General features: G+C 43.3%; 2 protein-coding genes across 3 annotated transcripts in view; both read right to left on the bottom strand.

The window, feature by feature from the left end:
* The window catches only part of LOC147006535 (dynein axonemal heavy chain 8-like), a 262978-nt gene that overhangs the window by 177290 nt on the left and 69413 nt on the right, over positions 1–16275 (bottom strand). The gene's annotated exons all lie outside the window — the stretch shown is intronic.
* LOC147006537 (dynein axonemal heavy chain 8-like) overlaps positions 1–16275 on the bottom strand; it is an 82691-nt gene that overhangs the window by 10341 nt on the left and 56075 nt on the right. The window contains exons 1-5 of one of the 2 annotated variants that reach the window (XR_015054779.1): positions 7838–7975; positions 4532–4708; positions 3603–3716; positions 493–600; positions 1–65 (exon numbers count right to left, since the gene is read on the bottom strand). The exon at positions 1–65 is cut by the window's left edge and continues 211 nt beyond it. Coding sequence is in view for 1 of the 2 variants with exons in the window: in XM_085868615.1 (XP_085724741.1) it covers positions 7838–8027; positions 13501–13635 (325 nt within the window). In the remaining variant the exon portion in view is untranslated. Of the gene's footprint in view, positions 66–492; positions 601–3602; positions 3717–4531; positions 4709–7837; positions 8028–13500; positions 13636–16275 lie in introns of those variants that run through there. The other variant, XM_085868615.1, reaches the window with a different exon arrangement.

Here is a 16275-nt window from a genome sequence, read left to right on the forward strand (position 1 = left end):
TTTCCCCCATTTTTTTTTCCAGTGATTTCGGGCTGGTGTTGGAGAGCTTGTACATAAATCACATGCTGGACAAAAACAAGAGTAAGAAAGCAAGGAAACTACTGTATCTGATCATTTAAAACATCCACACAGTTTATCACATTTCAACCAGGTACCCCTGCATCCATCATGAGCCACGCGTACAATGGGAATGTGTAACAGACCAACCAAAAGTATTCAATTAATTCGTGTCAAAAAGTTTTCATGCAAGGATATGTTGCACAGGACAATTTGAGAAAATTTTACAATCGGTGCTGTTTTGCTGTTTGAGCAAATAAAACAATGGCAACCACCGACGGCAAGAACAATGCACTTGTTTCCCCACTGTCCAACTATAAGTACATTGATGATGTTCACCCGGTTGCACCTGCTGGTTGCATCATCAACAGTGCACGGCTCTGATGCTGAGGAACAGCTTCCACCGGCAAGTTATAGAAAAGGAAGCAGACATACCTTCATTAATAAGGTGGAAATCCTTTCGGATGACTTGTAGTACCGAGAAAAGTCATGTATCGCCTTTATTTGATTGACGAGGTTCTGGATCTCTTTTGTTATGGCCACCTGCAGAAACATACAGAGAGACATTGAAGCATAATTCACATTGAATAACTTCCCTCAAGTATATCAAGGTGTTGAAAACCAGAGAGTTGGTGTCAAAGCCACCCAATGCTCGCCTGTTTGTACATTTATCGTTTTTAAAAGACGAGTCCAATAATATTTTAATAAAGCATTGCAGTGAAGTCTGATCCAAATTATTTTAAAGCAATATATTTATTTGTATATTGTAATAAGTAAAAAAAAATAGTGTGGTAAATGAAAACATGGGAAAGGAAATAACTTGCACCAAAAACTAACATTTTCATGCTCACGCTGACGCTCACGCTCAGGCTGGGGGTATTACAATAGCTCTGTTCTTCGAACAGGCGAGCTAAAAAAGTAATATGTAGTGTTTTGACTTCACAAATATTGAGTCTGTGAAAAAGGTGCACCAACAAAATTTATTTCATTTGGACTTCATTGCATCCCTAGTACACATATTAAATGAATGGCAAGCGTCTGCTATCAACAGGCATGCATTTGGTGGCTTTGACACCATCTTAGGTTGAAATTTAAAAAAAAATTAAAATCATTTGTTAATTTCAACTTCACTACACCAATAGTATACCCCAAAGGAACCTCCATGCCAAATATCAGCATCCAAGTACACATATTAAATGAATGGCAAGATTCTAAATAACTTGCACCAAAAACTTTAACATTGATGTGCTACAAAAAATATAAGTTCAAAACAGGTCACAAATTTCAAACATTTGAAATTATTTTTTTATTTCAACTCCACCACATCAATAATATACCCCAAAGGAACCTCCATGCCAAATATCAGCATCCTCGTACACATATTAAATGAATGGCAAGCTTCTAAACAACTTGCACCAAAAACTTTAACATTTTCACGCTCACGCTGACGCTCAAGCTCACGCTCACGCCGGGGTATTGCTATAGCTCTCTGTTCTTCGAACAGGCAAGCTAAAGATTGTGATAATAATTCGATTAAAAACTAGAAGGGCACTCGGTGGGGCCCATTCCTCCGCCACGCAATGCCTGATCCAAGAGAACATATCGGGCCCAACACATTTTTGAAATATTGTGCCGTATATCGTTTTAGCCCCAACTCTCAATGGTGAGAAAAAATGAGTTAAAAATTAAATAATTCTCGAAAAAGATCTGGATTTGGATCTTCACAAAAATCGAATCAGTTAGTCCTTGTCACACATCCAACATGTCCACCAAGTTTCGTCCGAATCCATCCATAACGTTTTGAGATGCTGTGCTCGACATCATTTTTGGCAAAATCTCTCAATGTTGAAGAATTAGTTAAATAATTCTCGTATCCGGATCCGGATTCGGATCTTAACCAAAATTAAACCTTGCTGTCCTTGGCCGGTCAACTACACACACACAAAATTTCAGAACGATTGCTTGAAAACTCTGACCAAAAATTATGTGACAAGCAAACGCTACGAACGTCAAACGCGACAGACCAACATACTTGGGTGGAAAAAATACAAAATTCGCTGAGTTATAACAACTTCGACTGACCAATAAACTTGAAAAATCTTCGTTATTTCATGTTTGACCTCCAGATGTTATTTCACAACTGATTCAACATGCCTCAAGTGTTGTAACGAGAATGGATGCTGCGGGTTGAGGTGTTAAGTCGTTGATTCGTTGAATCACAATTTAGATGTTTCGTGTAGTTATATTTGTAAATCCCATTTTCGATCTGCCAACGTACACTCGTGTTCAGAACCTTTGTCTGCACTCCATCCCTTTGGGTTTTTCAATTTAAAATGTGATTATTCCTCATTTATTTTGTTGATTAATACCACGATCCCCTTTCTCCTGACTGGCCTCACGACTCGTGGCTCTCGAGCCAAATGGAGTATGCGTTCTCTTGAAATCGGGCCAATCAACAGTGCACTCGAGCCACGTGACCAATGAGCATTCCTGATGACGTCAAGACAGGAAAGGTTTTGAACTGGGTTTGTGGGTGAGAGTCGGTCGTCGAACCGGAAATCCCGAAAGCGAGGTCCACATCAGAGCTGTTAAGCCGGGAATCTCGAGAGCGAGGTCTGCGTTCGGGCAGTTGAGGCAGGAATCCTGAGAGTGATGTCCGTGGCAGAGCAGTTGTGCCAAGACCTTGACAGGGTCAGAAGTGTGTGAAGGTTATCTCATTCTCTTAACAGAACTCCAAAGCGGGACTCCATACCGGAGCATCGCTGGGGGTTATTTAGGCCACCCCAGCGAAAGGAGGAACCGGTCCCATGATCTTCGGGACACCAGTGGCAATTTCTCCCAGACTGGCAGGAGATCCAGATCACAGCATAGTCTGCGTGGGGAAATAGCTGTCTGCTTGCCCCACAGTGTCTCGGCAAGAGTGCACCACTTGGCTCGAGCACACCGAAACCACCCCGTTATCCCCCCACGAGGACACCACCCCCCCTCTTCCCCACATCGTCTCACCCTTTTCTCCTTCTGTGTGTCTGACTACCTCTCAATTGAGTCCGTGTCAATTACGGTGGAGTATAAGGTAGGCAAAACCAAAATCGTTATCGGTAATACACGTGATTTATTTTCTGATCGAGATGGCTTCTTATTGTTCTTCTTCACATTCATATTTGTTGTGACCTCCACCACCGAAGTTGGAAGCCGGTTACGTTGCACCGCTGTTTGTCTGTCTGTCTGTCTGTCTATGAGCAGGATAACTCAAAAAGTTATGCAAGGATTCGGACAAAACTTTCTGTACAGGTTGGGTGTGTGACAACAACTAATTGGTTCAATATTTGTGAAGATCCGATCCGGCCATTCAGTAGGACACAAAGCAGTTCACACTTTGCAAGACGGGGAGAGTTAACTCCATCATCACGAGGTTCGAGTTCGGTTAGGATTGGCTGGGTGCGAGTTGCAGTATCTTACTTATCGATATGCAAGTGACCATAGAATATCGATTCTTTCATGATTATAAATCATTGGCATGACAAATGATGACGAAGAAAACTTACAGGATCGCTGCTGTAAAGAGGTTGACAGACTCTTTCGAGTGTAGATAAATGTGCCACGTTGTCTTTTGCCTCATTCGCAGCATCTGTGATCTTGCCGTCCATTTCTCTCCATTTCTGGGAAATATAAAGCACATATCCTGGTTTAAAAATCGATGAAATGACATCAATTAAAGAGTTAATAGCAGCGTAATCATCACTGCGCTGTTGCTGAGCAAACAACTCCATTCATCTCTCCCCTGGGACAAGATATCTGCATAATTAATTAATTAACAAAGTCATGACTGCATATTGTCGTGTCCGGGTGGTTTAACCTATCTGGACGGATAACTGAACGATTTCCCTTGGAAGCTTGCAGCCCAGATTCTCAGAGATGATGGCGCGCGCAGGAAGGATAGGACGGCAAGGACGGAGCAGACAGAAGCAAAGCACAATGGGGTTTATGGTGAACCCATGACAAATAGACAGACGCAAGCAACTTAAATAAATATGGGGTTTAATGAAAATAAATCAACTATTTACAATGGCAATCACATGCTGGGAAAATTATCCTTAAACCATACCTAATTAACACAGCACCACCCGCGTGTAGTGACGCGTCACACTTTAGCTCACAGTTTCCCTACCTAATTAACCTAATTAATGTCTCCTACACGTCTACCTAATTAATGTCTCCTACACGTCCACAGACCAAGCAACTCTATACTTTCCTAACTTTCCTTTGAAGTTCCTCCATCTAACCCACAAACATAACAATATGAACATTCTGGATATTAAAAGTGGCCGGATAATCTCAGCTCATCAGCATTGATGACATTTAAGATCAATATTGGTGAGAAGTGGAAAGCTACGGCGTTGCTTACAGAGAAACACAGAATAATTCTGGCCAACAGAGTTGCAGAATTTAAAACACCGGTCACTTTTACAGATACCTTGATGAGCTTGGAGCGTGCTGCAAGGAGGACGTTCAAAACGGTGCGGCAATCCGTCCCTTCAACTTGCTGTATAATCGAGTTCAACTTCACCGACATGAACCTCCAATACTCCAGCTCCGTCAACGGGCCAGAGTTATCTGCTTCCTTCCGGACATGTTCGCTCTCCGTCAACACCTGTGAAGCAAGATAGAATATCAGATCTCATATTTATGAAGTTAAATAGATTTTTCCACATTATGGAAGACAACAAGCCTCATGAGTACCTTCAATACATCATCAAGATAGATAGAATCACAAAATAATGGCAAAAAGTTAATCAGGAAAAGTTTTTTTTTAACATCACCGGTGTCGATGTGTGTTCTATTATCATCATCGGTCATATTAACAAAATCATTGTTAAAATAGGGATTTCTTTAAAAAAAAAAATCTCATCAAAGCATCTGCCTGACCTGATATATCTGTTGATGCCAAATCAACAAGATGCCTTCAAATTCAGGCAGCAACTGAGGATCATGAGCAGCAGCCGTAATATCATCGAAGGATTGAAATCAGTTCAGGTCTATTGCGCTTGGCCTTTGCAATTCCGGAACACCTTCAATGCTTCGGACAGCGCCTGGAAAAGTAAATGTGGGTCGGTCAAAGCCAGAGCAGTTTCCTGGCCAAGGAATCAGGACACCGGTGCTTCGTTTTCAAAATCAAAGGAAAATACTATCAAACTTTTACAGTCATTGCGGAAGGGTGGAAATGTACAAATATAAACTCTTCAAATATGTGGTGGTTTCCAAAAGCTTCGAGGAGAGAAATCATGCCCAGCTTTCGGACTTAGCTCAGCCGGTAATGGTGGTTGAAAGTGGTTGTTGTTTCCTCTGCCACTGAAGGTGGATGGAGAGACAGACGTCTCTGTCTGTCTGTGAGCAGGATGTCTCAAAAAGTTACGGACAAATTTGTACGAAACTTGGTGGACAGGCTTTGGCATGTGCCGAGGACAAATTGATATGATTTTGGTGAAGATTACACATCCAGACAGAAGAATTTTTAAAGTGATTCTTCACAAATTGAGAGATAGCTCGGCCGCCAAAAAACTATATAAAGAACGATATTTCAAAAATTGTGGACGGGTCACGAGAAAACTTGGTGGATGAGTTAGATCGGTGAAAATAACAAGTCAATTAGATTTTTGGTTAAAGTCCGGGTGCAGATTTGGCCTTTCGGTGGGACGTGAAACATAAACTGTTCAGCCTGGCGGAGAGAGAGGTACGAGCTCATTCCAATTCAGCCATGTTTCCATCTGTTCATGAGTCCACGCTTTGAATGGACCATATTGCACATTTCCAATGTTCACAGTCCCACCTGACTAACCTGCGCATTTTACACCCCCAGGGCTCCCTTGGTTTCCCCCGAGACTCCACCACCACTATGGCATTTTGTGTGCTGGAAAAGCCGACATCACTCATCTGGTTGAGCCCACTGTATTGGAAGCCACTCTTCATGCTGTCAAAGCCATCAAGACATCGTCACTGTGTCAAAGTTTATCATTCACCACTGTTGCCCGATCGGTCACTTCTCCGACGTGCCATCGCTCCTGATGTCAACCTCCTCTCAGCACTTATATAACATGCACAACTTGTGCACTATTAAATCCTTCCATCCCATTTGCATTTACCTCTCCCCCCCCCCCCAATCCCATTCCCCCCTTGTCATTTATTCCACTGCTGGCCCACAGCATAGTATCACCAATTATCAATGCGTATGTTTGGTAATGTATTGGAACAGTGTGAGGTTAATGCTTATACACCTAAAATCAGATATCGTCATGGGAATGGCTTCAAGAGTAAAATGGGAATTGTTTATAATAGTCATTTCTGAGTACAGGTATCCCCCGCTTAACTAAGGGGCTACACACCTTTATAACCCTTTGTTTTGCGAACTTTCGTTATGTTGTTGCTCATTTTCCATTATTTGTGATTGGAAAATTACACTTCATTTCATAACCATAATGTTTCGATCTAAAATAATGTTTCACCTGGCCAGGGAACAGGTAGTGCAGGTTTACATGGTACCTGGAAGCAAGTCACCGATCTGACTTTGAAACTCAAAGTGACCAATATCGCAATTCTTGGCAAACAGGGACGACCAATTGGTCTCAAATTGTAAAAGAGCAGATTGTTTTTTGAACGCAACACAATTAACCTTTTTAAAGTCCATGAAATAATTTAAATTGATCAATTAACTTCAACTTTAATTGGGGACGGGTCCTTTTGCGAGTTATTAAGAAATGTCAAAGCTGCTGAACGATCTTGTTTCTGTCATTTTCAACACTCTGAGCACATCTTACCTGCTGTGGAGATCAAAATGGGAAGCACAATCCATGCTCATCACTGGGATGGACGAACCAATTAAGTTGTCATTAACTTCCGTATTATAACGCACCGTGCAAAGCATTGTAATTCTTAATTTATTATGACATCATTTGCACTCTGTTCTGTTTCTCCAAATCGAATTACAAATCTATAATTAGTTAATCAGACGATGCATGGTGAGCACCATTGTTTTCAACACCAAACTTTCAACACCAAACTTTCAACACCAAAACACTGTTGGTGCGATACAATTTTTCAAGTCTTACAAAATATTTGAATAAAGTGACTAAGTGTGTCCTCTTTCATGTAAGTGGGTGACAAATGCTGTCTGCCATGTTCGTTTTCTGCAAATGAATGTGGTGTTTGTGGAGAGTCTCCTCCGGTAGTGCGTCGATGAATTCGATTTCCTCCAGTTGTTCCTCCACTGAACTCCATCGTGTTCCTCTACATCTCAGAATGTGTATTATGCCATTATTAAAAATGAACCTCACTCACAAAGTTCCACAATAAGTCCACGAGCCAGGCTCAGATGAAGTTTTAACTGGAACCGCTGTTCTATGGATGCAAACCTCAAATGCAGAGCACCAGAATAAGTCTCCCATCCATCCATCCATCCATCTATCAGGACCATACTCTGTGTGGAGTGTTGGTGCTACCAAAGCAGTCTTCTCAACTATTGGACACAATCCTGGACGGGTCACCACTCCGACACAGGGTTCCAGCATGCTGGGGTACCACTCATTTTTGCCGACCTCGGAAGGATGACAGGCAGAGTCAACCCCACCTGGTATTAATTCAACAGCCGAGTGGGATTATGAACTCAGGATCGGAGGATCCCCAGCCCACCACCCTCTCCATTAAGCCAACACCACGCACACAAAAAGTCTACACTCAGATGATATTCTGCTGATGTTTAAGAGGTATTAAAAAAAACATAACATACCATCCAAAAACGAAATGAAGCTCAATATGCTCTCTTTGAAAGTCTTTTTCGTTTTCTCTCCAGATTTGGAGTTGTTGAGTTCACCCCATTTGTCACTGACGTCCATGGCAGGGTAGTAGATGTTTGAAATTTTCATTCTTGCTCCTCGTAACACATCTTTGGTGCAATCGATTTCACCGAAATACACTTCCTGTTGGGGTTAGGTGCATTGTTAAACTTACTGATGGTTGGTTTACCGTCACTCCCTAGCATCACACCAAACAGCACAATAAGCGTGGGAAAGTGGGGAAAACTTTTTCACTTGGAGGTTGTGGGTTACGATGTGTTAATAAAGGTGGAAAGTCTGATTTAATGTGATTTAGTTCCAGACTATCAGGCAACAACAGGTGAAAATTTGGGAAGGGAATGTCTACTTTCCATCGGAACTGCACAACCACCAGTTTTCAACTCATTAAGTCCAGCGGTTTGGAAGTGTACAAAGACAAATAAACAAACAAACAGACATTTCTCAAATTATACAGAGTGTGATGAATTAAATTAATGATAAAGATTGTTAAGTTTTGTTCGTGGAGTGAATCTTGACCATTTTTCAATGATTACCTCACGTACATTCTTGACGGACAAAGCAATGTCATTTGTGCGTCTCATGAAATATAGGACTAGACCGGCGGTGCAGTCTTATACTGGGTCGGCCAAAAAGAGGCGCAACATTTTCTCTTGTTTGAAAACAACTGAGAATTGACTTGCGCTTTCTGAAAACACAAACAACAGTCAAAGCATTTCAAAGCAACCCAAGCTATTGTCTGCAGGAATTTTCAGCTTGGCCTTCTCGACTCGAGTTATACCAGAGGTGCAACAATTGTACGTTTCCAGGATATGATTGCCATGATGGTCCATCTGGCACTATTGTTTCAAAACAGCAAGCTGAATTAAACAAGACAACAACAAAAAAATTTTTTTAAAGAAAAATGTAAAAATATAGAGGGATGAAATCTCAAAAAAAAACAATAAAAAAGATAGGAATGACACCACGTCACGATTCCACAAGTCGAGCATCACGACATCTTTGAGCATCACTTGAGTTGAGCATCACGAGCCGTCTATCTGGACATGTATTGAGCATTTTATATCGTCGGGTCCCCCACTTTGGTCTCCAAACTCTCTGTTTATGGCATTTAAGGACACCGACTCTCATGGATCACACTGACTTCCTCCACTCACACAGTCAGTGTCGCTCTTAAGGGATCCTCCCATCTCTTCCTATCAAAGCTGGAGTCCCCCAAAGGGAGTGTTTTTGGCCCAGTCTTGCTCCTCATCTTTATCAATTATATCTTTCTGATTTCATGGAAAATCCTGCACAATATATCTTTGCTCATGATTGCACCCTCTGCTGTATCATCATCTCTCATCCTTCAGACAAGCAGGCATGCAGCAGCCTCTTCCCTCTCTGCAGAACTTGAGAGAATCAGAAGCTGGGCCAACACTTGGAATATGTCTTTCAACCCTGACAAATCCCATACACTCACACTGTGTCTCCGTAAGGGCTGCCGAGCTAACCATCCCATCAACTTCCTAAATAAGGATCTTGAAGATGTTAAGTCACTCAAACTTTTTGGCCTCACAATCAGCCATGATCGTTCTTGGATAGCCCATGTTTCGAAGAGGGCCTCCAAAGGCAGGCGCCAACTGGTCATCCTCCATTGTTAAAGCTCTATCCTTGAACAATCTGAACTTCAGACAAACTACAAGGCCTTCATTCCCAGCTTCATGGAAGACTACTCCCACCTTTTGACTGGCAACCATGACTCACATCTTGCCCGACTTGACGTCATGGAAAGCAAGGCCCTCAAAATCATCGGGATCTCCCATGATGAAGCTGAGTGTCCAGGCCTGTTATCGTTTCATCGGAGACAGGTTGTTGGCCTCTCTGTAGTGTTCCGCCACCTTTTTGGTCTTTCACCGTCTGCCCTATCTTGGCTCTGTCCCTCCCAGGATTCTGCAGGGTGCACATGGTCTGCCAGTAACCCTCTTCTTATTAAACTCTGAATATCCAGGCTCACTCCTCACCTCCACTCATTTGTTCTTCTCTTCTCTCACCTGAACAACCAACTTCTCCAATCTATTCAATCCCATTCTTCCCTCCAACACTTCAATACAGCCCATTCCCATGACTTCATCTCATTCCCCCCATCCATACGAATGATCTCTTCCACCCCAAATGACCCCGTTCCGAAGTACTCCCACTTTTCCAGGTTATTGTGATCTTGTTTTCCACCTCTCCCTCACCTCTTTTTGTTTGTCAGTTTGTCAGTTGGTTTGTTCCTTTTCTGTTTTCATCCCCACTTTCCCACTCCTCTTCTTGCTGTGTTTCAGCTTGAAGATGACATGATCATTCATTTGATACATTTCATATGTAGCATGTGGCTGTTTAGGGGTGGCTGGTTCATGGTTTCAGCGCCCACAGGATCATTACTGGGCTTGGTGTTCCAACTCTGGTGATGTGGCAAAGAACACTGACCATGTGCTCGTTGATGGTCGTTGGAGGATGATTCAGAACTGAGGGTCTACCGGAGTGCTCAGTTCCTCAAAACCAACTGCAGGCTTGTTTTAGCAACTCTGAAGTTTCAGCTTAAATCTGGGAGAATGGTGCCAACCAGCCAAGGCTGGATATTGGCAGGCTCAAGGATGAGAGGGATTTGGGGGGGGGGTCTGGGTGCTTCAGGGAATCCTGAAGAGTTGTGGAGTGCCTTCAGTAACACTATCCTTGATGTTGCCAGTGGATGTCTTCGAACACACCGAAGGGTGAAGAAGAACTTTGTCTCTCAAGGGACAATGAATACCATTGACTAGAGTTGCAGTGCCAGGCCTAATGGTGGAGCTGAGATAAAACTGGACGTGTACTGAGGGCGGACAAGGAGGTCTATGTGTAAGGAATCTGTGAGGGGGTAGAGCATCACCTGTGGTCAGGTGATTATCGTCCTGCTTGCAAAGGAATTCTTTCATTGCGTTCGTCCAAGCCCGTCCCTCGGTGTACTGCAGTTAGAGCGGAGAGTGGTGGAGCTTGATAGAGGAGTCTGAAATGAAGGCCCGTTGGGTCGGTTACTTTGAGCAACTGTACCAGGATGATACACCAGCTGGTGAGTTGGATGTCATGGGTGTTACTGTCCTTATTGCTGACCCTCCAATCAACTGTGAACCGTCTTAGGTTGTGGGAAGACAGGCTGCGTTGACCTACTTGAAAGGGGGTAAAGCTCCTGGGATTCTGTGGCATCCATGCTGAACTTTTCAATGATGGTGAAAAGGCAGTACTCATGTGGTTGCACGCAGTTCGCTTTGGAGCAAAGGCATCAGCCTAACTGATGGGAAGGGGAGCCTCGTTGTCCCTCGAAGGAAAGGGAGGGGTGGTCGTCAGGCATGATCCCAACTACCGAGGGTTGACGCTGCTCTCAATGCCTTGCAACGTTCTTTGCTCGGATAATTCTTGATAGTGTTCGCCACCATCTGTTTGAGCACAAGAGCCCACACCAGTCGGGCTTTACCCCAAAGAGGTCAATGACTGACCATGTCCTTGCTCTCCGGGTCTTCACCAAACGCAGACGAGAGTTTTGGCAGGGACTGCTTGAAGCCTATGTTGATCTCTGCAAAGTGTTTGATTCTGGGAATCGGGAATCGGGAAACGAATCAATCTGATTTCTGAACTATACTCTGGTACTGAGAGTGCTGTGAGGTGTGGTGGTTCCATGTCTGACTTATTTCCAATTGCGACTGGAGTTTTTCAGGGGTGTGTATTGGCTCCCACACTTTTCAGCGCTTGTACGGACTGGATTCTGGGGACGATGTCGGAGAGATCAAGCTGCGGTGCAGCGTTTGAAAGTTTTGAGATCTCTCACCTTGATTTCTCAGATGATGCAGTCACTGGATATCCCAAAAGATTGTGGAGACGTTGCATATCCTGATGGGAGTCCTCAAGGTGGTGAATGAGGAGTCGGAGTCTTTGGGATTGTGGGTTTCCTGTGTCAAAACTAAGAGTCAGGCTTTCAATGACATCTTGGATGTTGCTTTCTTGTCTGTACCTGTTTGTGGTGAGGATGTTGAGGTCGTAAAGAGATTCACTTACCTTGGCAGTGACATTCGTGTCTCCGCATGTTGTGAGCGAGAGGTTTAGAGACATCTGGGGAGTCATGGATTCACTGTACCACGGGGTGTGGTGCTGTCGGGACCTATGCAGGATGACAAAAGTCCGAGTCTGAGGTCCTTGGTACTTCCAGTCTTACTCTACGGATGTGAAACTTGGATTCTGACCAGGGATCTGAGATGTAGACTGAAGTCCTTCGGTACCAGATCTCTTCGGAGAATCCAATGCTCTCACTGGTCAGACTTTGTATCCAATGAGAGGTTGCTAAGAGAGACTCAGATGAGATTTGTTTCCTGTATAGTCCATGTGCATCAGCTGTGGCTGTCTGGACATGTGTCTCGTTTTCCTGACGCTGATCCTGCTCACCAGATTCTCTCAGCGAGGGAGCCTCGTGAGTGGAGGAGGCCGATGGGCCGACCACGATCCTCCTGGTTGCAGCAGGTTGGTCGGCATCTCAAGGAGATGGGGATGGGCCAGGCATCTGCCTGGAAGGATGGCAAGACGGAGGCCCCTGGAGTACCGGCGGAAAGTGGACGCAGCGACATGCTACTTCTGCGCATGTTCCCATACCTGACCTGATGTGTCTGCAGTTTGCATCACTGCTGTGAGCGCAGCTATGGGGTGCCCTCTGGCGGATGGAGCAGGACTTCAAGGAATTTGGCCAGGGTACCGAGCGATAGCTTCCCAACTCTTCACGAAGAATACCCGTCAGATCTTTAAAGTTCACCAACTCATACGAGCAGATGGAACACCTCGTTTAACATCCATCCAAGGGATATCACACACATTGATGACTCGCCCTGCCTACGAGACACCAGGATGACAGTTTATCACTCTGCCTAGATTCAAATCTGGACGAGCCGGCTCAGAGGTGAGAGACTTCAAAAAATACAATGAAACACCGACACTGCATCACATAGAAACTACACAGAATTTACTTATTCCTTTGAGATTGTACGTGGCTGCAAGCCACAATAATAGGATATGGAAAATGTGAATAAAGCAACAAGATAAATCTGTGTAATTGGATTCAATGCATACGAGCTAACCCCTCCCCACCGCAAAGCTCACCTGCCCCATTCACCTTTCCCAGGCACGCACAATAAATTGATGACTATTTTCAAAAAAATTGTCGGAAAAATTATTTTGTTTTGATGACACAGCTTGTCCAAACACGGCAATTGCCAAAGGATTTCAAGCAAAAACTTCACCGTTTAAACTAACCAACGGAGAAACTCACCAATCCCCGGAGGTTGTGCTTCTTGGTAAAAGAAGGTCACAACTCTTCGACCTTCCTTTGCGCAGAAATTGATGAGAGGTTGAATCTAAACAATATATTAAAAAAAAACTTTTTAAATGCATGAAACCTGGAAATGAGATGGACATCAAAAATGTAGCATCACAATGAAATACAAAATGTTTATCTTTCAATCAAACTTACTTTTTTTAAAAAGCTAAACAAATAATATTGTTTTGACATTGCTTAAAAAAAGAGAAACAACACAATCTGGGAAACAACTCGACTTACTGACAGCGAATCCAAAATGAACTCCTCAACAGCAGTCTGCTCGATTCCCAATCTTTTTGATAGAACCTCAAAAAGATATTTCATAGCCGGTTCAACTTGAAGCTTTCTTTGCTCTCTTTGTGCTTTGTATCGAGCCTGCAAGAAATAATAAATAAATACTGATATATAGACATATATCACCATTTCTTTAATACCATGAAGGCAATTCACACTCAGAGAGGGTGGAGTCATAAGCAAAGAGATAAAGAGGATTTTCCAGAGTGTCGGAGAGATCATTGATGAAAACCAGAAAAAGAACAGGGCCCAGAACGCTACCTTGAGGAACTCCTGCCTGGACAGGAAGAGGGGATGAAAGAACTCCATTTGGAGCCACACGTTGGCTGCGACAAGAGAGGAAGTCTGCGAGCCATGAGTGGAGATGGCCTTGGATACCATAGGAAGAGAGTTTGGTGAGCAGAGCAGGGTGCCAGAAAATGTCAAAAGCATGCAATATGTCTCGGGATATGGCTCTGAGTTCATGTCTGGCATTGAGGACCTCCATCCATTGTTGGGAAAGCAGAAGCAGCATATCCAGGGTAGAATGACCTGGTCTGAAACCAAATTGATGATCGGAAATCAGACCATTGGAGAAGAGGAAGGATTTAATGTCTGAAGCGATGATGGATTCCGTAGCCTAACTGATGATTTGGAGAAGGCTGATTGGTCTGTAGTTTCAGGGATCTGTTTTCGCACCTTTTTATGCAGGGCAGTAATGTTTGCTGATTTCCAAGCGGATGGAAGATGACCTTGAGCAAATGAGAGGGTGAATAGAACAGAGAGAGGGTGAGCAACAGCAGAGCAGCAGGTTTTTAGGACACGTGGGCTGATGCCGTCTGGGCCAGTTGCAGAATCTATGTCGAGGTGTGACAGCAATCTCTCCACTTTGTCAGACGAAAAGGACACAAAGTCCAGTGACAGTTGGGTGCGACTGTGTAAGGTGGGTAGAGAAAGCGATGGGTTTCAGACAAGATTTTGATGCAAACACCGGGTTTAGGCATTCAGCCTTTTCACGTGTGGTATCAGCAGTGCGGCCATTTGAGGTAAGGGAGGGGATGGAGGGGGAACATCCACCACAAACAGATTTGATTAGATGCCACCAGGATTTGGAGGAGGGAGAGGTTTGAGAGTTCAGACTTTTGCTTGGAAAGATTGTGTTTTCTGGCTCTCCTGAGGGTAGATACACACTTGTAACGAGCTTTATGGATGGAGCTGAGATTACCCTCAGTTGGGTTTGCTTTCCACGAGGCAAAGGCAAGTTGTTTCAGGACAACAGCCTGGCCACAAGCTTCAGTGAACCATGGGCGGGAGGAAGGGTCGGACAACTGAAGACGAGAGGAGATAAATCTGTACATGAGGGAGAGCAAGTTTCTTTGAAAGAATTCCCAGGATGAGTTGATGTCGGAGAAAGGAGCGATGGGAGACCAGTGTAGAAACTTGATGGCTGCTCGGAGACCCTGCCAATCGGCTTGAGTGAAAAGCCAGACTGGACGGTGCTGAGGTGGTTCTCTGATAACACCCAGAGAGAAGTCATTAAACCAGTTTCATTCCTCCAGGGGTTATCAATTAAACTGAATCAGTTGATGTGGGAAAGAGTGTCAAGAACTCGCTCACACAGCATCAGGAATACACGAAAATTTATTGCAGGACAGGACAATGAAAATGGAAGAACCTGGACAGTAAATAAAAAAAATATATATATATTTATTACTAATAAAAAAATGAAAATCTCATATTCTAGTTATCTCCACCCACCGAAGGTGTGAATGAAACACTGGGATTTTTTTACATGATCCTTCACCATTGAGAGATCGGACTAAAAAACGAAATACAGCATGATATCTCAAAAAGTTGTGGACGGATTCAGACAAAATTTGGTGGACACATTGGATGTGTGACGAGGAAGAATTGATTCAATTTTGGTGAAGATCCGAATATGAATCCGCATACAAATAATTTAATTTTTTAATTGATTGTTCACCATTGAGAGATCTGGCAAAATTGATGAATATCACAATATCTCAAAAAGTTGTGGATAGATTCGGACGAAACTTGGACACATTAGGTGACAAGGACGAATTGATTCAATTTTGGTGAAGATCCGAATAAGAATCCGCATACAATAATTATTTAATTTTTAATTGATTGTTCACCATTGAGAGATCTGGCGAAATTGATGAATATCACAATATCTCAAAAAGTTGTGGATAGATTCGGACGAAACTGGGACACATTAGGTGACAAGGACGAATTGATTCAATTTTGGTGAAGATCCGAATCCGAATCCGAATACAAGATTTATTTAATTTTTGAAGTATTTCTTCACCATTGATCGGGCCAAAAATGATATCTCGCCTGATGTTTCAAAAATGTATTGGTCCCGATATGTTTTCATGGATTAGATATTACGTAGCACAGGTATGCGCTCTACCGAGTGCCCTTCGACGTCGTTTTTAATGTTTTAATCTCGCATCAAGAACCTGGCTGATATCATGTTGCATCAGTGGGGAAAAAAATTATCAAAATGTCGAGCAATTTGGAGGTGAAAAGCAGAAATCTGCCAAATGGTATCAGTCTAAGATATCGATTATACAATTTGTTGACAAACTTACTGGTCCGGTTGTCCTGACAAGACGGTGCAGCGTACTCACCTTTAAGTTGTCTCGACCTGGGTCCAATTCCTGACCAGATTATAAACTGTCGGATTGATGCTTCACAAGCATAATCAATTTCATCGCA

The sequence above is a fragment of the Eptatretus burgeri genome, unplaced genomic scaffold (assembly GCF_056783735.1).
Source record: "Eptatretus burgeri isolate ZD-2024b unplaced genomic scaffold, Ebu_testis_v1 Ebu_testis_scaffold_3167, whole genome shotgun sequence".
Taxonomy (NCBI): domain Eukaryota; kingdom Metazoa; phylum Chordata; class Myxini; order Myxiniformes; family Myxinidae; genus Eptatretus; species Eptatretus burgeri.